This window comes from Centroberyx gerrardi, chromosome 19 (genome assembly GCF_048128805.1).
Source record: "Centroberyx gerrardi isolate f3 chromosome 19, fCenGer3.hap1.cur.20231027, whole genome shotgun sequence".
In the NCBI taxonomy this organism is placed as follows: domain Eukaryota; kingdom Metazoa; phylum Chordata; class Actinopteri; order Beryciformes; family Berycidae; genus Centroberyx; species Centroberyx gerrardi.
In genome coordinates, this window is record NC_136015.1 from 28,003,034 (window position 1) to 28,025,533 (window position 22,500).

The 22,500-nt window shown below is 45.8% G+C and overlaps 1 protein-coding gene across 1 annotated transcript in view; it reads right to left on the minus strand.

Annotated features, from left to right (window-relative positions):
* Positions 1-1,034: 1,034 nt before the first annotated feature.
* The window catches only part of bop1 (BOP1 ribosomal biogenesis factor), a 26,473-nt gene continuing 5,007 nt past the window's right edge, over positions 1,035-22,500 (minus strand). The window contains exons 7-16 of the mRNA XM_078290559.1: positions 17,471-17,683; positions 15,325-15,486; positions 14,327-14,407; positions 14,025-14,094; positions 10,862-10,994; positions 10,404-10,590; positions 5,834-6,125; positions 5,244-5,328; positions 4,800-4,907; positions 1,035-1,669 (exon numbers count right to left, since the gene is read on the minus strand). Of these exons, the coding sequence (XP_078146685.1) occupies positions 1,516-1,669; positions 4,800-4,907; positions 5,244-5,328; positions 5,834-6,125; positions 10,404-10,590; positions 10,862-10,994; positions 14,025-14,094; positions 14,327-14,407; positions 15,325-15,486; positions 17,471-17,683 (1,485 nt within the window). The 3' untranslated portion in view covers positions 1,035-1,515. The remainder of the gene's footprint in view (positions 1,670-4,799; positions 4,908-5,243; positions 5,329-5,833; positions 6,126-10,403; positions 10,591-10,861; positions 10,995-14,024; positions 14,095-14,326; positions 14,408-15,324; positions 15,487-17,470; positions 17,684-22,500) is intronic.

Consider the following 22,500-nt stretch of genomic DNA (forward strand, 5'->3'; position numbering starts at 1 on the left):
CGTAAGCTAACCACGCTAGGGCCGTTTCTTACCATATAGCGTTAGCTAGGCAGTCACGTCCCGGACGTCCCGGTCAACACGACGCTTCCTGTTCACTCGCCTCAGCAGCAGCGGACCGACGAGCAGCAGCAGCTTCAGCACCGTTTGGTTTTCAGCATGGGCACTTTACTGAAACCCCATCCACCTCCATGAGACTGGACAAGCAATTTCTGGAAAAAATAATCCTACAAACTCCAGCTGTAGGCGGGAGATCGCGGTCCGGTAGACCCGATGCACGCGGCCGCCCGTACGGGGCGCTAGCTAACAAATACTAAAACTAACTCATGCTTAATCAAACAACTATCTAAAACACACAGACTTGAACTATGAAAACCAGCTAAAGCTAAAACTACCTACAACTAAAGCTGGAAAAATCTAACAACCTAACAATGGTCTAAAATCACTAACTAACCTACTAAATACTGTAAACACACAAAAAACAATAACATTTACACTAAAACAATCTATGCTAACTGTTCAGTCGAACTACTCTGCCATCGTTATACTGAATCCACTGAATCTGGTCTTGGCTAACTCTCCTCTCCAGTCTGGAGACTTCTGTCTCCTAACGAAGTCACTGCGTTGTTACAAATGGAAACTACAAAGTTGTTGCGACACGTTTTCATAACACAAAAACTAAAGTAAAGTAAAATCAAGTTTTATTGAGCACAGACCGATGCTGTGACGTCAGCTGTGTTGTCGCAGAACTCGGGCGGAAGGAACCGGTCTGTTCTCTTTTCAACGGGACGCAGCATCGGTCTCTGCTGACTCAGCGTGACAAAATGTTCTGACGAGTTACAAGATCCGGATCTGTTCCTCCGGGATTCACAGATCCGTTCTGTTCTCCGGTCTGAAAACAGGTTCCACTGTTCTCCCTCTGGAACTGGAACTGGACTAAACACCTTTGACCTTTCATGTATTTACTGAAGAGACACACAGCTGCTTTTCAGAAAACACCAGTTTAATTAAAAAGACACACAAGACAGAAAGAAACAGTCAGTCAATAAACCGGTCAGAGCTCGGGGGGGGGGGGGGGGGTCAGGGGTCAGGGGTCAGATTGGCAGTAGACAGTGGAGATGAACCAGCAGACTGTTTACAACAATGTGACTGTCAGTACAAACTGGATCAACAGACAGAAACAACAATCTGCTGTCAGTCACTGAGAGGCTGCTAGGATACATGTTGCTAGGTGACCAGACTCTGGAATGGTCTCTAGGATACATGTTGCTAGGTGACCAGACTCTGGAATGGTCTCTAGGATACATGTTGCTAGGTGACCAGACTCTTTAATGGTCTCTAGGATACATGTTGCTAGGTGACCAGACTCTGGAATGGTCTCTAGGATACATGTTGCTAGGTGACCAGAGTCTGGGATGGTCTCTAGGATACATGTTGCTAGGTGACCAGACTCTGGAATGGTCTCTAGGATACATGTTGTTAGGTGACCAGAGTCTGGGATGGTTGCTAGGCAGGTCGCTAGGTGAAGAGGCGGATGGTGGCGTCGGCTCCAGAGGAGAAGATCCAGGGCTGCGTGGGGTGAAAGGTCACGTCCAGAACACCGAGGTCATGGGTCAAAACGTGACCCTTCAGAACCTTCACCGGGACGATCAGAGGGTTCTGCAGCAGATCACTGGAGAGAGAGAGACAGTTAATGTGTGTGTGTGTTGATGTATGTGTGTGTGTGTGTTGATGTGTGTGTGTGTTGATGTATGTGTGTGTGTGTGTGTTGATGTGTGTGTGTGTGTTGATGTGTGTGTTGGGGTGTGTGTGTGTGTGTGTTGATATATGTGTGTGTGTGTGTGTTTGTGTTGGTGTGTGTGTCTGTTGATGTATGTGTGTGTGTGTGTGTGTTGATGTATGTGTGTGTGTGTGTGTTGATGTATATGTTGGGGTGTGTATGTGTGTGTGTGTGTGTTAGGGCTGCACGATATTGGAAAAAACTGACACTGATATTTTTTTTTCGGCGATATATATTGCGATATGAAAAAATCCAGGAATTTTCACCAAATGACTTGAATAGCTCTATCAAGCCTCGCCCCTTTAAGCAGGTGGCCTTGTGGGTAACCTGCGGGTGACGTAGCAGGAAGTGAGTGTGTTTTAGCCGCAGCCGGAGCGAGCTGCAGGATGCTAAGTGAGTAAAGTTAGCATAGTTAGCAGAAAAGAGCTTAGAGCGTCACGAGAGGCCGTGCGTTATGTTCGCTCTGTACTAGGGATGCACCGATCCGATACTGACATCGGATATCGGTCCGATACTGACTCAAATAGCTGGATCGGGTATCGGTGACAATGGGGCCGATCTATTCAATTCAATTCTATGCTTATGTCTACGTGCGCATACTACGTCATGCGTCAGCAGCGCGCCGGTAGACCCGGCCATTTGCCTTCGGTCCGTCCGGTGGCTCCTCCGGTCCGGCAGCTCCGGAGGATCCCGCCTGCCGCGCTCAGCGTCTCGCGCACTGAATTCTCGCTCGTGGGGCGCGAGCCTCCCGCAGCTAGCATCCAGGCTAACAAGCTAACCTGGCGCCCAACCCTCATAACAGAGCCGGGGTCGGGGTGAGCTGACCGGGGGTCGGGGTGAGCTGACCGGGGGTCGGTGCTGATGCTCGGTAGTTAAAAACACACCTGCATGAATACTTTGTCTCGGTTATATGTTTAAACTCTCCCGGGTCACCGCGCGGCCGAGCAGGCTGCCATTTAACCTGCGAGGTAAAGTAGTTTTCCACCAATTATACAATCGGCGCGTCCAGCCAGACTCCATTCATAAATCCAAGGTTTACGGGGACTCGGCTGTAGGTCAACGTTGTTTCCTGCCACAACACGATTTCAAGTGTTTTCCGTGTTCGTCAGGTACTGCTGCTCCATTCGGCCGACACATAGTCAGACTAACATACCTTGATTGTTTTTCTGAGGGCTGTTTCATAAAGCAAGATTACCAGTTAAGCCAGAGTTATTTCAGTAATTTAGGCTTATTCTGCATATTTTGAATGTTTTGTTTTTACCAAGTTACTTGTTTATACTACTTGTGTGAATTGTGATTTAATTTATCAAGTTTGTTTGCACTAGTTTGTGACTTAATTGTGATTTAATGTTTACATTTTGTTCTCATTTGATGCAGTTGTATTGTTTTATACTGGAGTTTTAATTCCTGACCAATTTGTTGCTGCATTTAAAAGGTTTACACTTGAATTGTAATTCCTGTTAATTTTGAAGATGTTTTACCAAGTTGCTGGAGCACGATTATTTATTATTTTAATAATAAATAACAATTGAGTACATTTATATCTATGTATTTATTTGTTACATTTTGTTTTACAAAGTTAGGAAAGCAATGTTAAAGTCAAGCCTGATGTTGCTTTACACATAAAAGAATGATCCCAGTCTCTTCCACACAGTGAGGCATAGCCTACAGTTTATTAATTAAACACTGGTATCGGATCGGTACTCGGTATCGGCCGATACCCAAAGCCCAGTTATCGGTATCGGTATCTGGACTGAAAAAGTCGGATCGGTGCATCCCTACTCTGTACAGAAATAAAGTTCAGTTCTCCACTGCGGAGTCGGTCCGGACTCTGAGTAAAAAGCTTGTTACCTACGAGCCGGGTAAGCTAAAACAGGCGAGCAACACCAGAGGCTTCTGACGGCTGGAAGGTAACATACGCCGCTCTTATAACAAACCCTTAAATCGGAGTAAATGATGTTATATCAGACAGACTTCTCTTGTAGGTCAGTCATGGAAAATGAGAACCGAGCGAGTTTTCCTTTTGAATCGAGCGGCAAAAGAGTTGTAGCGTGACGTGTTTGAGTTCATTTGTCTTGACATCGCACGTCCTGCGATGTGACTACTGCACATGCACACATCGCCATGACGATGCTGAAACGATATATCGTGCAGCCCTAGTGTGTGTGTGTGTTGATGTATGTGTGTGTGTGTGTGTGTGTGTTGATGTATGTGTGTGTGTGTGTGTGTGTTGATGTGTGTGTGTGTGTGTGTGTGTTGATGTGTGTGTGTGTGTGTGTGTGTGTGTGTGTGTTGATGTATGTGTGTGTGTGTGTGTGTGTGTTGATGTGTGTGTGTGTGTGTGTGTGTGTTGATGTGTGTGTGTGTGTTGATGTATGTATGTGTGTGTGTGTGTGTTGATGTGTGTGTGTGTGTGTTGATGTGTGTGTGTGTGTTGATGTATGTATGTGTGTGTGTGTGTGTTGATGTATGTGTGTGTGTTGATGTATGTGTGTGTGTGTGTGTTGATGTGTGTGTGTGTGTTGATGTATGTGTGTGTGTGTGTGTGTGTTGATGTGTGTGTGTGTGTGTGTGTGTGTTGATGTGTGTGTGTGTGTGTTGATGTGTGTGTGTGTGTTGATGTATGTATGTGTGTGTGTGTGTGTTGATGTGTGTGTGTGTGTGTTGATGTGTGTGTGTGTGTTGATGTATGTATGTGTGTGTGTGTGTGTTGATGTATGTGTGTGTGTTGATGTATGTGTGTGTGTTGATGTGTGTGTGTGTGTGTTGATGTGTGTGTGTGTGTTGATGTATGTGTGTGTGTGTTGATGTATGTGTGTGTGTGTTGATGTGTGTGTGTGTGTGTTGATGTGTGTGTGTGTGTTGATGTATGTGTGTGTGTGTTGATGTATGTGTGTGTGTGTGTGTGTGTGTTGATGTGTGTGTGTGTGTTGATGTATGTGTGTGTGTTGATGTATGTGTGTGTGTGTGTGTGTGTTGATGTGTGTGTGTGTGTTGATGTGTGTGTGTGTGCGTCTGTTACTTGTAGACTGTCCCGTGACAGACGATGACAGATCCGTCGTCGGATGCCGAGGCGAACAGCGGGTAGAGGCGGTGATAGGCCACGCCCCTCACTGCCTTCTTATGGTGCCTGCACAACAGGAGGTAATCAATAAAAGGTATTCAATATCCCCAACACACACTCCGATCAATCACTTAATCTATAACCAAATCAAGAAATAACCTGATGTATCAATTAACCTACTAATCAATCACCTAACCTATCAATCTGTCACCAGCATCAAACCAATACTGGCTGATTGACAGCTGCCTGGATGATTGACAGCTGTCTGGATGATTGACAGCTGCCTGGATGATTGACAGCTGCCTGGATGATTGACAGCTGTCTGGATGATTGACAGCTGTCTGGATGATTGACAGCTGTCTGGATGATTGACAGCTGCCTGGATGATTGACAGGTACGTACCGCAGCATCTTGTAGGGTTTGGTTGAAAGGTCGAGGTCGAACCAACTCAGCCTGCAGTCGTAACTCCCACAGATCACATGATCACCTGGAGAGACAGACAGGCAGGCAGACAGACAGGTAGAGAGACAGATAGACAGGCAGACAGAAAGGTAGAGAGACAGACAGGCAGGCAGACAGACAGGTAGAGAGACAGACAGACAGGCAGACAGAAAGGTAGAGAGACAGACAGGTAGAGAGACAGACAGACAGGCAGACAGACAGGTAGAGAGACAGACAGACAGGCAGACAGACAGGTAGAGAGACAGACAGGTAGAGAGACAGACAGACAGGCAGACAGACAGGTAGAGAGACAGACAGACAGGTAGACAGGTCAGAACTCACACTAGCTGGTTAGTTAGCTACCTAACTTGCTAAACACCCTGAGGAGAAACCTCTGTTAGTGAGTCAGTCAGTCAGTTATCTATCAGATCTATCAGATCTATCAGATCTATCAGTGGTCTATCAGGGATCTATCAGATCGATCAGTGATCTATCAGTGATCTATCAGTGATCTATCAGTGATCTATCAGGGATCTATCATGATCTAGTACCTCCTGGATGGATGGCCATGCTGGAGATCCACTTGGAGTTTGCCTGGAGCTTCTTGGTCATCTCCTGCTTAACGAGGTTGTAGATCCTGACGGAGCGCTGCGTCGCGACGAAGAAGTAGGGCCTGACGGGGTGGAAGGATACGCACTGCACCAGGCCCTTGTTCCGCCGGAAGGGGTTCTGGCTCCGCCTCCTGCTCAGCTGGTGGATGAACACCTGCAGGTGGCTGGAGTGATCCGGCATGACGGACGCCAGGTAGTCGCCTTTAGCGTGCCACACCACCTGCTGCACCGCCTGGAGACAGTCTACTGTTACTCTACTGTTTCTACTGTCACTCTACTGCCACTCTACTGCCACTCTACTGCCACTCTACTGCCACCTGCTGCACCGCCTGGAGACAGTCTACTGTTACTCTACTGTTTCTACTGTTTCTACTGTCACTCTACTGCCACTCTACTGCCACTCTACTGCCACCTGCTGCACCGCCTGGAGACAGTCTACTGTTACTCTACTGTTTCTACTGTTTCTACTGTCACTCTACTGCCACTCTACTGCCACTCTACTGCCACCTGCTGCACCGCCTGGAGACAGTCTACTGTTACTCTACTGTTTCTACTGTTTCTACTGTCACTCTACTGTCACTCTACTGTCACTCTACTGCCACCTGCTGCACCGCCTGGAGACAGTCTACTGTTACTCTACTGTTTCTACTGTCACTCTACTGTCACTCTACTGCCACTCTACTGCCACTCTACTGCCACCTGCTGCACCACCTGGAAACAGTCTACTGTTACTCTACTGTTTCTACTGTTTCTACTGTCACTCTACTGCCACCTGCTGCACCGCCTGGAAACAGTCTACTGTTACTCTACTGTTTCTACTGTCACTCTACTGTCACTCTACTGCCACTCTACTGCCACTCTACTGCCACCTGCTGCACCGCCTGGAGACAGTCTACTGTCACTCTACTGTCACTCTACTGCCACTCTACTGCCACTCTACTGCCACTCTACTGCACCACCTGGAAACAGTCTACTGTTACTCTACTGTTTCTACTGTTTCTACTGTCACTCTACTGCCACTCTACTGCCACTCTACTGCCACCTGCTGCACCGCCTGGAGACAGTCTACTGTTACTCTACTGTTTCTACTGTTTCTACTGTCACTCTACTGCCACTCTACTGCCACCTGCTGCACCGCCTGGAGACAGTCTACTGTTACTCTACTGTTTCTACTGTCACTCTACTGTCACTCTACTGCCACTCTACTGCCACTCTACTGCCACTCTACTGCCACCTGCTGCACCACCTGGAAACAGTCTACTGTTACTCTACTGTTTCTACTGTTTCTACTATCACTCTACTGCCACCTGCTGCACCGCCTGGAAACAGTCTACTGTTACTCTACTGTTTCTACTGTCACTCTACTGTCACTCTACTGCCACTCTACTGCCACTCTACTGCCACCTGCTGCACCGCCTGGAGACAGTCTACTGTTACTCTACTGTTTCTACTGTCACTCTACTGCCACCTGCTGCACCGCCTGGAAACAGTCGACTGTTACTCTACTGTTTCTACTGTCACTCTACTGTCACTCTACTGCCACTCTACTGCCACTCTACTGCCACCTGCTGCACCGCCTGGGGACAGTCTACTGTTACTCTACTGTTTCTACTGTTTCTACTGTCACTCTACTGCCACTCTACTGCCACTCTACTGCCACTCTACTGCCACCTGCTGCACCGCCTGGAGACAGTCTACTGTTACTCTACTGTTTCTACTGTTTCTACTGTCACTCTACTGCCACCTGCTGCACCGCCTGGAAACAGTCTACTGTTACTCTACTGTTTCTACTGTCACTCTACTGTCACTCTACTGCCACTCTACTGCCACCTGCTGCACCGCCTGGAGACAGTCTACTGTTACTCTACTGTTTCTACTGTCACTCTACTGCCACCTGCTGCACCGCCTGGAAACAGTCTACTGTTACTCTACTGTTTCTACTGTCACTCTACTGTCACTCTACTGCCACTCTACTGCCACCTGCTGCACCGCCTGGGGACAGTCTACTGTTACTCTACTGTTTCTACTGTCACTCTACTGCCACTCTACTGCCACTCTACTGCCACTCTACTGCCACCTGCTGCACCGCCTGGAGACAGTCTACTGTTACTCTACTGTTTCTACTGTCACTCTACTGCCACTCTACTGCCACTCTACTGCCACCTGCTGCACCGCCTGGAGACAGTCTACTGTTACTCTACTGTTTCTACTGTCACTCTACTGTCACTCTACTGCCACTCTACTGCCACCTGCTGCACCGCCTGGAGACAGTCTACTGTTACTCTACTGTTTCTACTGTCACTCTACTACCACCTGCTGCACCGCCTGGAAACAGTCTACTGTTACTCTACTGTTTCTACTGTCACTCTACTGTCACTCTACTGCCACTCTACTGCCACCTGCTGCACCGCCTGGAGACAGTCTACTGTTACTCTACTGTTTCTACTGTCACTCTACTGTCACTCTACTGCACCGCCTGGAGACAGTCTACTGTTACTCTACTGTTTCTACTGTCACTCTACTGCCACCTGCTGCACCGCCTGGAGACAGTCTACTGTTACTCTACTGTTACTCTACTGTTTCTACTGTTATTCTACTGTCACTCTACTGTCACTCTACTGCCACCTGCTGCACCGCCTGGGGAACAGTCTACTGTTACTCTACTGTTTCTACTGTCACTCTACTGTCACTCTACTGCCACTCTACTGCCACCTGCTGCACCGCCTGGGGAACAGTCTACTGTTACTCTACTGTTTCTACTGTCACTCTACTGCCACTCTACTGCCACCTGCTGCACCGCCTGGAGACAGTCTACTGTTACTCTACTGTTACTCTACTGTTTCTACTGTTATTCTACTGTCACTCTACTTTCACTCTACTGCCACCTGCTGCACCGCCTGGGGAACAGTCTACTGTTACTCTACTGTTTCTACTATCACTCTACTGTCACCTGCTGCACCGCCTGGGGAACAGTCTACTGTTACTCTACTGTTTCTACTGTCACTCTACTGCCACCTGCTGCACCGCCTGGGGAACAGTCTACTGTTACTCTACTGTTTCTACTGTCACTCTACTGCCACCTGCTGCACCGCCTGGGGAACAGTCTACTGTTACTCTACTGTTTCTACTGTCACTCTACTGCACCGCCTGGGGAACAGTCTACTGTTACTCTACTGTTACTCTACTGTTTCTACTGTCACTCTACTGCCACCTGCTGCACCGCCTGGAGACAGTCTACTGTTACTCTACTGTTTCTACTGTCACTCTACTGCCACCTGCTGCACCGCCTGGAGACAGTCTACTGTTACTCTACTGTTTCTACTGTCACTCTACTGTCACTCTACTGCCACCTGCTGCACCGCCTGGAGACAGTCTACTGTTACTCTACTGTTTCTACTGTCACTCTACTGTCACTCTACTGCCACCTGCTGCACCGCCTGGGGAACAGTCTACTGTTACTCTACTGTTTCTACTGTCACTCTACTGTCACTCTACTGCCACTCTACTGCCACCTGCTGCACCGCCTGGGGAACAGTCTACTGTTACTCTACTGTTTCTACTGTCACTCTACTGCCACTCTACTGCCACCTGCTGCACCACCTGGAGACAGTCTACTGTTACTCTACTGTTACTCTACTGTTTCTACTGTTATTCTACTGTCACTCTATTTTCACTCTACTGCCACCTGCTGCACCGCCTGGGGAACAGTCTACTGTTACTCTACTGTTTCTACTGTCACTCTACTGTCACCTGCTGCACCGCCTGGGGAACAGTCTACTGTTACTCTACTGTTTCTACTGCCACTCTACTACCACCTGCTGCACCGCCTGGGGAACAGTCTACTGTTACTCTACTGTTTCTACTGTCACTCTACTGTCACCTGCTGCACCGCCTGGGGAACAGTCTACTGTTACTCTACTGTTTCTACTGTCACTGTACTGCACCGCCTGGGGAACAGTCTACTGTTACTCTACTGTTACTCTACTGTTTCTACTGTCACTCTACTGCCACCTGCTGCACCGCCTGGAGACAGTCTACTGTTACTCTACTGTTTCTACTGTCACTCTACTGTCACTCTACTGCACCGCCTGGAGACAGTCTACTGTTACTCTACTGTTTCCACTGTTATTCTACTGTCACTCTACTGCCACCTGCTGCACTGCCTAGAGACAGTCTACTGTTACTCTACTGTCTCTACTGTTATTCGACTCTCACTCTACTGTCACTCTACTGTCACTCTACTGCCACCTGCTGCACCGCCTGGGGAACAGTCTACTGTTACTCTACTGTTTCTACTGTTATTCAACTGTCACTCTACTGTCACTCTACTGCCACCTGCTGCACCGCCTGGGGAACAGCACACTGTTACTCTACTGTTTCTACTGTGGTGCTCTACTGTTATTCTACTGTCTCCTTCAGACTGCCACCTGCTGGATAAATGTGTATGTGTGTACACAGTGTGTGTGTGTGTGTGTGTGTGTGTGTGTACACAGTGTGTGTGTGTTCTTACCTTAGGATGTTGTATTTTGAGGCGGATCCCCTGGCTAAGCTCCTCCCCCTCAGCCTCGCTCCAGCTGACAGGTGACTCCGCCCCCTGGACAGGCTCCGCCCCCTGCTGGCCTGAGAGGAGGAGCTCTGAGGAGGAAACAACCTGTCTGTCTGCCAGAGTGGGAGACAGGATCAACACCTGGGATTCTCTGGAGGAGACAGACAGACAGGTCAATAGAGAGAGACAGGATGACTTACAGACAGACAGACAGACAGACAGACAGAGAGACAGACAGACAGACAGACAGACAGACAGGTCAATAGAGAGAGACAGGATGACAGACAGACAGACAGACAGACAGAGAGACAGACAGGTCAATAGAGAGAGACAGGATGACAGACAGACAGACAGACAGACAGAGAGACAGACAGACAGACAGACAGACAGACAGACAGACAGACAGACAGACAGGTCCTTACAGGGCGACAGCCAGCAGACAGACAGCAGGGTTGGGGTTCCAGGCCACGCCCCTCACAGCTCCGCCCACCTGGATGATCTTCAGACAGCGAGACGAACAAACCTCCCACAGCCTGACGGAGCCGTCGTCACTGCCTACACACACACACACACACACACACACACACACACACACACACGCACACACCACACACACGCACACACACACACACACACACACACGCACACGCCACACACAGACATACGCACACACCACACGCACACGCCACACACACACACACACGCACACACGCACACACACCACACGCCACACACACACACACACACACACGCACACACGCACACGCACACACACGCACACGCACACACACCACACGCCACACACACACACACACGCACACACACACACGCCACACACACACACACACATAGTTTAACACCTGGTCTGAGGCCACACACATTTCAGGCATCATTTCAGTAACAGTAGAACCTCAGTAACACTAGAACCTCTGTAACAGAGTAGAACCTCAGTAACACTAGAACCTCAGTAACAGAGTAGAACCTCAGTAACAGTAGAACCTCATTAACACTAGAACCTCAGTAACAGAGTAGAACCTCAGTAACACTAGAACCTCAGTAACAGAGTAGAACCTCAGTAACAGAGTAGAACTTCAGTAACAGTAGAACCTCAGTAACAGTAGAACCTCAGTAACAGAGTAGAACCTCAGTAACAGTAGAACCTCAGTAACAGTAGAACCTCAGTAACGGAGTAGAACCTCAGTAACACTAGAACCTCAGTAACAGAGTAGAACCTCAGTAACAGTAGAACCTCAGTAACACTAGAACCTCAGTAACAGAGTAGAACCTCAGTAACAGAGTAGAACCTCAGTAACACTAGAACCTCAGTAACAGAGTAGAACCTCAGTAACAGTAGAACCTCAGTAACACTAGAACCTCAGTAACAGAGTAGAACCTCAGTAACAGAGTAGAACTTCAATAACAGTAGAACCTCAGTAACAGTAGAACCTCAGTAACAGAGTAGAACCTCAGTAACAGAGTAGAACCTCAGTAACAGTAGAACCTCAGTAACAGTAGAACCTCAGTAACAGAGTAGAACCTCAGTATCAGTAGAACCTCAGTAACAGTAGAACCTCAGTAACACTAGAACCTCTGTAACAGAGTAGAACCTCAGTAACACTAGAACCTCAGTAACACTAGAACCTCTGTAACAGAGTAGAACCTCAGTAACACTAGAACCTCAGTAACAGAGTAGAACCTCAGTAACAGTAGAACCTCATTAACACTAGAACCTCAGTAACAGAGTAGAACCTCAGTAACACTAGAACCTCAGTAACAGAGTAGAACCTCAGTAACAGAGTAGAACTTCAGTAACAGTAGAACCTCAGTAACAGTAGAACCTCAGTAACAGAGTAGAACCTCAGTAACAGTAGAACCTCAGTAACAGTAGAACCTCAGTAACGGAGTAGAACCTCAGTAACACTAGAACCTCAGTAACAGAGTAGAACCTCAGTAACAGTAGAACCTCAGTAACACTAGAACCTCAGTAACAGAGTAGAACCTCAGTAACAGAGTAGAACCTCAGTAACACTAGAACCTCAGTAACAGAGTAGAACCTCAGTAACAGTAGAACCTCAGTAACACTAGAACCTCAGTAACACTAGAACCTCAGTAACAGAGTAGAACCTCAGTAACAGAGTAGAACTTCAATAACAGTAGAACCTCAGTAACAGTAGAACCTCAGTAACAGAGTAGAACCTCAGTAACAGAGTAGAACCTCAGTAACAGTAGAACCTCAGTAACAGTAGAACCTCAGTAACAGAGTAGAACCTCAGTATCAGTAGAACCTCAGTAACAGTAGAACCTCAGTAACAGAGTAGAACCTCAGTAACAGTAGAACCTCAGTAACAGAGTAGAACCTCAGTATCAGTAGAACCTCAGTAACAGAGTAGAACCTCAGTAACAGAGTAGAACCTCAGTAACAGTAGAACCTCAGTAACACTAGAACCTCAGTAACAGTAGAACCTCAGTAACAGAGTAGAACCTCAGTAACAGAGTAGAACCTCAGTAACAGTAGAACCTCAGTAACACTAGAACCTCAGTAACAGTAGAACCTCAGTATCAGTAGAACCTCAGTAACAGAGTAGAACCTCAGTAACAGAGTAGAACCTCAGTAACAGTAGAACCTCAGTAACAGAGTAGAACCTCAGTAACAGAGTAGAACCTCAGTATCAGTAGAACCTCAGTAACAGTAGAACCTCAGTAACAGAGTAGAACCTCAGTAACAATAGAACCTCAGTAACAGAGGAACCTCAGTAACAGAGTAGAACCTCAGTATCAGTAGAACCTCAGTAACAGTAGAACCTCAGTAACAGAGTAGAACCTCAGTAACAGTAGAACCTCAGTAACAGAGGAACCTCAGTAACAGAGTAGAACCTCAGTAATAGTAGAACCTCAGTAACAGAGTAGAACCTCAGTAACAGTAGAACCTCAGTAACACTAGAACCTCAGTAACAGTAGAACCTCAGTAACAGAGTAGAACCTCAGTAACAGAGTAGAACCTCAGTAACAGTAGAACCTCAGTAACACTAGAACCTCAGTAACAGTAGAACCTCAGTATCAGTAGAACCTCAATAACAGAGTAGAACCTCAATAACAGTAGAACCTCAGTAACACTAGAACCTCAGTAACACTAGAACCGGAAGTGAAACCACTGAAGAAGATGAACGGTTGGCATAGCAACTAGTAAACAATGTTTCCAATAAATAAATCTTGCTTAATGTTTTATTTGACTTTTTATTCTAATATTGTGATTATTATTTCTGATGAAAAGATGTTCTGCGTCTCTGCTGGTTTTGATAAATAAAACTTTACAAGATGGATTCTGCTGCTGTTAGCTTAGCTGCTAGCATAGTTAGCTCCAGTTAGCTAGCTGCTAGCATAGTTAGCTCCAGTTAGCTAGCTGCTAGCATAGTTAGCTCCAGTTAGCTAGCTGCTAGCATAGTCAGCTCCAGTTAGCTAGCGCTAGCCTAGTTAGCTCCAGTTAGCTAGCGCTAGCATAGTTAGCTCCAGTTAGCTAGCGCTAGCTTGCTAGCCCAAACAAGACTTTGAAGTGTGGAGGCGCTCCAGCAGCTCCAGCAGCGTTACCTGAAGCCAGCCACTGTCCTGTAGGAGAAACACTGATGGAACGAACCAGACCGCTGTGACCTCGATACACCTACACACACACACACACACACACACACACACACACACACACACACACACACAGTAAGACGTTAGTGTGAACGAGTCTGTAACTAAATTCACTAACATCAAAGCAAAGCAAAAAAACAAAAAAGACAGAGGTGGAAGTTTCCACCGATCCATAATGTATTCAACCAGTTGCCCAACACTGGTGTGTGTGTGTGTGTGCGTGTGTGTGTGCGTGTGTGTGTGTGTGTGTTTACCAGGGACTGTGTGGTAGGAAACGGTTGCAGGTCTTTGGGTTTTGGAAGTTTTGGAATCAAATCCTCTGGATTCACATTAACCTGGAGAGAGAGAGAGAGACAGGTAGAGAGAGAGAGAGGTAGAGAGAGAGAGAGAGAGATAGTTAGAGAGAGAGAGAGACAGTTAGAGAGAGAGAGACACAGGTAGAGAGAGAGAGAGAGAGACAGGTAGAGAGAGAGAGAGAGAGACAGGTAGAGAGAGAGAGACAGGTAGAGAGAGAGAGGTAGAGAGAGAGACAGGTAGAGAGAGAGAGAGAGAGACAGGTAGAGAGAGAGAGACAGGTAGAGAGAGAGAGAGAGAGAGAGAGAGAGAGAGAGAGAGAGAGAGGTAGAGAGAGACAGGTAGAGAGAGAGAGAGAGAGACAGGTAGAGACAGGTAGAGAGAGAGAGATAGAGAGAGAGAGAGAGAGAGAGAGAGACAGGTAGAGAGAGAGAGAGAGAGAGAGACAGGTAGAGAGAGAGAGGGGGGAGGAGGAGGCAAAGACAAACTAGATGAAAATCATTGATTTTTCACCAAAACAATGTAAACCTAATTAATGATCAGATAGTAATTGTGTAGTGGTGTGTGTGTGTGAGTGTGTGTGTGTGTGAGTGTGAGTGTGTGTGTGTGTGTGAGTGTGTGTGGAAGTGGATTCTGTCTGTTATCCCTCGACCTGCCACTGTTTTCATCTTGTTTGTACGCAGCACTGTGGCTGCCAATCAGGCACTCTTGTAACTGACTGACCCAATATCTGATTGCATTAATAGTGTTTATGTCCTTTGTACCTTGTATTTATGTGGACATAAATATTCTAAATGTGTGTGAGTGTGTGAGTGTGAGTGTGTGTGTGTGTGTGAGTGAGTGTGTGTGTGTGTGTGAGTGTGTGTGTGAGTGTGAGTGTGTGTGTGAGTGTGAGTGTGTGTGTGTGTGTGTGTGTGTGTGTGAGTGTGAGTGTGAGTGTGTGTGTGTGTGTGAGTACCCTCATCTTCCTCTGCCGTGGACACAGGTAAAGGTCGAGGCAGCGTTCGAATCGTTCGTGGACGAAACGAGGAAACGCAGGAACCAGACGGAGGCTGGAGAACCTCCGGGGAACAAACGGAACCTTCCTGTCTTCAGGATCCTGCTGGTCCCACAGAGCCCGCTGCAGACAGACAGGCAGGGGGGGAGACAGGCAGGGAGGGAGACAGGCAGGGGGGGAGACAGGCAGGGGGGGAGACAGGCAGGGGGGGAGACAGGCAGGGAGAGAGACAGGCAGGGAGAGAGACAGGCAGGGGGGGAGACAGGCAGGGAGGGAGACAGGCAGGGGGGGAGACAGGCAGGGGGGGAGACAGGTAGGCAGGGGGGGAGACAGGCAGGGAGAGAGACAGGCAGGGGGGGAGACAGGCAGGGAGGGAGACAGGCAGGGGGGGAGACAGGCAGGGGGGGAGACAGGTAGGCAGGGGGGGAGACAGGCAGGGAGAGAGACAGGCAGGGGGGGAGACAGGCAGGGGGGGAGACAGGCAGGGAGAGAGACAGGCAGGGGGGGAGACAGGCAGGGGGGGAGACAGGCAGGGGGGGAGACAGGCAGGGGGGGAGAAAGGCAGGGAGAGAGACAGGCAGGGGGGGAGACAGGCAGGGAGAGAGACAGGCAGGGGGGGAGACAGGCAGGGGGGGGAGACAGGCAGGGAGGGGGGGAGACAGGCAGGGGGGGAGACAGGCAGGGAGAGAGACAGGCAGGGGGGGAGACAGGCAGGGAGAGAGACAGGCAGGGGGGGAGACAGGTAGGCAGGGGGGGAGACAGGTAGGCAGGGGGGGAGACAGGCAGGGGGGGAGACAGGCAGGGGGTTGGAAAACAGACAGAATTATTGACAGATAGATTTCAGTCTGTTGTGGAGCGTCAACATGGAGGAGAGGCAGAAACAGCAGCTTCGCTCATCACAATGTTTCATCACATTGTTTCATCACATTGTTTCATCACATTGTTTCATCACATTGTTTCATCACATTGTTTCATCACATTGTTTCATCACAATGTTTCATCACATTGTTTCATCACAATGTTTCATCACATTGTTTCATCACAATGTTTCATCACATTGTTTCATCACAATGTTTCATCACAATGTTTCATCACAATGTTTCATCACATTGTTTCATCACATTGTTTCATCACAATGTTTCATCACATTGTTTCATCACATTGTTTCATCACAATGTTTCATCACATTGTTTCATCACATTGTTTCATCACAATGTTTCATCACATTGTTTCATCACATTGTTTCATCACAATGTTTCATCACAATGTTTCATCACATTGTTTCATCACAATGTTTCATCACAATGTTTCATCACAATGTTTCATCACATTGTTTCATCACAATGTTTCATCACATTGTTTCATCACATTGTTTCATCACAATGTTTCATCACATTGTTTCATCACAATGTTTCATCACAATGTTTCATCACATTGTTTCATCACATTGTTTCATCACAATGTTTCATCACAATGTTTCATCACATTGTTTCATCACAATGTTTCATCACAATGTTTCATCACATTGTTTCATCACATTGTTTCATCACAATGTTTCATCACAATGTTTCATCACATTGTTTCATCACGTTTCATCACATTGTTTCATCACAATGTTTCATCACATTGTTTCATCACATTGTTTCATCACATTGTTTCATCACAATGTTTCATCACAATGTTTCATCACATTGTTTCATCACAATGTTTCATCACATTGTTTCATCACAATGTTTCATCACATTGTTTCATCACAATGTTTCATCACAATGTTTCATCACATTGTTTCATCACAATGTTTCATCACATTGTTTCATCACGTTTCATCACATTGTTTCATCACATTGTTTCATCACAACGTTTCATCACATTGTTTCATCACATTGTTTCATCACAATGTTTCATCACAATGTTTCATCACATTGTTTCATCACATTGTTTCATCACAATGTTTCATCACATTGTTTCATCACAATGTTTCATCACATTGTTTCATCACATTGTTTCATCACATTGGGCTGAAAACAGGAAGAAGGTCTAGTTTCTTCTTCCTCTACATTTCCACAACAACCTGTCGGCTCTGCTCTGAGTAAAGTTTCTCGCCCACCTCCTCCTCGGTCAGCAGGTACTCCGGGGGGGGGTTGTAGGACTCCTGGTGACCAGGAAGCGGGATTTTGGGGGCGGGGAGATGCATCTTGTGCCTCGCCAGGATGGACGAGTCCTCGCTCGCCCAAAGGTCGTAGAAACGACCTCTGCTGTCGTCTTCCACTCGCCGAGGCTTGATCCAGCCCATCTTTATAGCATGGACCAACTTAGAGACCTGGAGAGAGAGAGAGAGAGAGAGAGAGACAGAGAGAGAGAGACAGAGAGAGAGAGAGAGACAGAGAGAGAGAGAGGCAGAAAGAGAGAGGCAGAGAGAGAGAGAGAGAGAGAGAGACAGAGAGAGAGAGGCAGAGAGAGAGAGAGGCAGAGAGAGAGAGAGAGGCAGAAAGAGAGAGGCAGAGAGACAGAGAGAGAGAGAGAGAGAGAGAACTATGTTGGCTCTGTACTTCCTTGGTTTAACTCCCTCTTGTCTGTCAGACCTCTTTGTGTTTCTCAACACTGACTGCGTTTACATGGACTTGGAAGTGAAGCGAACAATTCGGATAAGATAAGATGAAACTATTGATCCCCGTGGGGAAATTAGATAGTTGTGCAGCAAAAGTAATATGATTCAGCGGGGAAAAGGATATAGAATATAAGCGCAAAACTATAAAAATAAGTAATAGCCTAAAAATAGGCGAAAATAATAAAATAGGCTAATCAAACAATAAAAGCCATAAACAATAGACCTAATTATAGGATGATATAAGCCCTAATATTTCCTGCTGACAGAAGTGTTTCTCTACAGTCAGCTGTTTACCTACAGTCAGAAGTGTTTACCTACAGTCAGAAGTGTTTCTCTACAGTCAGAAGTGTTTCTCTACAGTCAGCTGTTTACCTACAGTCAGAAGTGTTTCTCTACAGTCAGAAGTGTTTACCTACAGTCAGAAGTGTTTACCTACAGTCAGAAGTGTTTACCTACAGTCAGAAGTGTTTACCTACAGTCACCTGTTTACCTACAGTCAGAAGTGTTTACCTACAGTCAGAAGTGTTTCTCTACAGTCAGAAGTGTTTACCTACAGTCACCTGTTTACCTACAGTCAGAAGTGTTTACCTACAGTCAGAAGTGTTTGCCTACAGTCAGAAGTGTTTCTCTACAGTCAGCTGTTTACCTACAGTCAGAAGTGTTTACCTACAGTCAGAAGTGTTTACCTACAGTCAGAAGGGTTTCTCTACAGTCAGAAGTGTTTACCTACAGTCAGCTGTTTACCTACAGTCAGAAGTGTTTACCTACAGTCAGAAGTGTTTCTCTAAAGTCAGAAGTGTTTCTCTACAGTCAGAAGTGTTTACCTACAGTCAGAAGTGTTTACCTACAGTCAGAAGTGTTTACCTACAGTCAGCTGTTTACCTACAGTCAGAAGTGTTTACCTACAGTCAGAAGTGTTTCTCTACAGTCAGAAGTGTTTCTCTACAGTCAGAAGTGTTTACCTACAGTCAGAAGTGTTTACCTACAGTCAGAAGTGTTTCTCTACAGTCAGAAATGTTTCTCTACAGTCAGAAGTGTTTCTCTACAGTCAGCTGTTTACCTACAGTCAGAAGTGTTTACCTACAGTCAGAAGTGTTTACCTACAGTCAGAAGTGTTTACCTACAGTCAGCTGTTTACCTACAGTCAGAAGTGTTTACCTACAGTCAGAAGTGTTTCTCTACAGTCAGCTGTTTACCTACAGTCAGAAGTGTTTACCTACAGTCAGAAGTGTTTCTCTACAGTCAGAAGTGTTTACCTACAGTCAGAAGTGTTTACCTACAGTCAGAAGTGTTTCTCTACAGTCAGAAGTGTTTACCTACAGTCAGAAGTGTTTACCTACAGTCAGAAGTGTTTACCTACAGTCAGAAGTGTTTACCTACAGTCAGAAGTGTTTCTCTACAGTCAGAAGTGTTTACCTACAGTCAGAAGTGTTTCTCTACAGTCAGAAGTGTTTACCTACAGTCAGAAGTGTTTACCTACAGTCAGAAGTGTTTACCTACAGTCAGCTGTTTACCTACAGTCAGAAATGTTTACCTACAATCAGAAGTGTTTACCTACAATCAGAAGTGTTTACCTACAGTCAGAAGTGTTTCTTTACAGTCAGAAGTGTTTACCTACAGTCAGCTGTTTACCTACAATCAGAAGTGTTTACCTACAGTCAGAAGTGTTTCTCTGAAGTCAGAAGTGTTTCTCTACAGTCAGCTGTTTACCTACAGTCAGAAGTGTTTACCTACAGTCAGAAGTGTTTACCTACAGTCAGAAGTGTTTCTCTACAGTCAGAAGTGTTTCTCTACAGTCAGAAGTGTTTACCTACAGTCAGAAGTGTTTCTCTACAGTCAGAAATGTTTCTCTACAGTCAGAAGTGTTTCTCTACAGTCAGAAATGTTTCTCTACAGTCAGAAGTGTTTACCTACAGTCAGAAGTGTTTCTCTACAGTCAGAAGTGTTTACCTACAGTCAGAAGTGTTTACTTACAGTCAGAAGTGTTTACCTACAGTCAGAAGTGTTTACCTACAGTCAGAAGTGTTTCTCTACAGTCAGAAGTGTTTACCTACAGTCAGAAGTGTTTCCCTACAGTCAGAAGTGTTTCTCTACAGTCAGAAGTGTTTACTTACAGTCAGAAGTGTTTCTCTACAGTCAGAAGTGTTTCTCTACAGTCAGAAGTGTTTACCTACAGTCAGAAGTGTTTACCTACAGTCAGCTGTTTACCTACAGTCAGAAGTGTTTCTCTACAGTCAGAAGTGTTTACCTACAGTCAGAAGTGTTTACCTACAGTCAGAAGTGTTTCTCTACAGTCAGAAGTGTTTACCTACAGTCAGAAGTGTTTACCTACAGTCAGAAGTGTTTACCTACAGTCAGAAGTGTTTACATACAGTCAGCTGTTTACCTACAGTCAGAAGTGTTTACCTACAGTCAGAAGTGTTTCTCTACAGTCAGAAGTGTTTCTCTACAGTCAGAAGTGTTTACCTACAGTCAGAAGTGTTTCTCTACAGTCAGAAGTGTTTCTCTACAGTCAGAAGTGTTTACCTACAGTCAGAAGTGTTTACCTACAGTCAGAAGTGTTTCTCTACAGTCAGAAATGTTTCTCTACAGTCAGAAGTGTTTCTCTACAGTCAGAAATGTTTACCTACAGTCAGAAGTGTTTACCTACAGTCAGAAGTGTTTCTCTACAGTCAGAAATGTTTCTCTACAGTCAGAAGTGATTCTCTACAGTCAGAAGTGTTTCTCTACAGTCAGAAGTGTTTACCTACAGTCAGAAGTGTTTCTCTACAGTCAGAAGTGTTTACCTACAGTCAGAAGTGTTTACCTACAGTCAGAAGTGTTTACCTACAGTCAGAAGTGTTTACATACAGTCAGCTGTTTACCTACAGTCAGAAGTGTTTACCTACAGTCAGAAGTGTTTCTCTACAGTCAGAAGTGTTTCTCTACAGTCAGAAGTGTTTACCTACAGTCAGAAGTGTTTCTCTACAGTCAGAAGTGTTTCTCTACAGTCAGAAGTGTTTACCTACAGTCAGAAGTGTTTCTCTACAGTCAGAAATGTTTCTCTACAGTCAGAAGTGTTTCTCTACAGTCAGAAATGTTTACCTACAGTCAGAAGTGTTTACCTACAGTCAGAAGTGTTTCTCTACAGTCAGAAATGTTTCTCTACAGTCAGAAGTGATTCTCTACAGTCAGAAGTGTTTCTCTACAGTCAGCTGTTTACCTACAGTCAGAAGTGTTTCTCTACAGTCAGAAATGTTTCTCTACAGTCAGCTGTTTACCTACAGTCAGAAGTGTTTACCTACAGTCAGAAGTGTTTCTCTACAGTCAGAAGTGTTTACCTACAGTCAGAGGTGTTTACCTACAGTCAGCTGTTTACCTACAGTCAGAAGTGTTTACCTACAGTCAGAAGTGTTTACCTACAGTCAGAAGTGTTTACCTACAGTCAGAAGTGTTTACCTACAGTCAGCTGTTTACCTACAGTCAGAAGTGTTTACCTACAATCAGAAGTGTTTACCTACAGTCAGAAGTGTTTACCTACAGTCAGAAGTGTTTACCTACAGTCAGCTGTTTACCTACAGTCAGCTGTTTACCTACAGTCAGAAGTGTTTACCTACAGTCAGAAGTGTTTCTCTACAGTCAGAAGTGTTTACCTACAGTCAGAAGTGTTTCTCTACAGTCAGAAGTGTTTCCCTACAGTCAGAAGTGTTTCTCTACAGTCAGAAGTGTTTCTCTACAGTCAGAAGTGTTTACTTACAGTCAGAAGTGTTTACCTACAGTCAGAAGTGTTTACCTACAGTCAGAAGTGTTTCTCTACAGTCAGAAGTGTTTCTCTACAGTCAGAAGTGTTTACTTACAGTCAGAAGTGTTTCTCTACAGTCAGAAGTGTTTACTTACAGTCAGAAGTGTTTCCCTACAGTCAGAAGTGATTCTCTACAGCCAGAAGTGTTTACTTACAGTCAGAAGTGTTTCCCTACAGTCAGAAGTGTTTCTCTACAGTCAGAAGTGTTTCCCTACAGTCAGAAGTGTTTCTCTACAGTCAGAAGTGTTTACTTACAGTCAGAAGTGTTTCTCTACAGTCAGAAGTGTTTCTCTACAGTCAGAAGTGTTTACCTACAGTCAGAAGTGTTTACCTACAGTCAGCTGTTTACCTACAGTCAGAAGTATTTACCTACAGTCAGAAGTGTTTACCTACAGTCAGAAGTGTTTACCTACAGTCAGAAGTGTTTCTCTACAGTCAGAAGTGTTTACCTACAGTCAGAAGTGTTTACCTACAGTCAGAAGTGATTCTCTACAGTCAGAAGTGTTTACTTACAGTCAGAAGTGTTTCCCTACAGTCAGAAGTGATTCTCTACAGTCAGAAGTGTTTCCCTACAGTCAGAAGTGATTCTCTACAGTCAGAAGTGTTTACCTACAGTCAGAAGTGATTCTCTACAGTCAGAAGTGTTTACCTACAGTCAGAAGTGTTTACCTACAGTCAGCTGTTTACCTACAGTCAGAAGTGTTTACATACAGTCAGAAGTGTTTACCTACAGTCAACTGTTTACCTA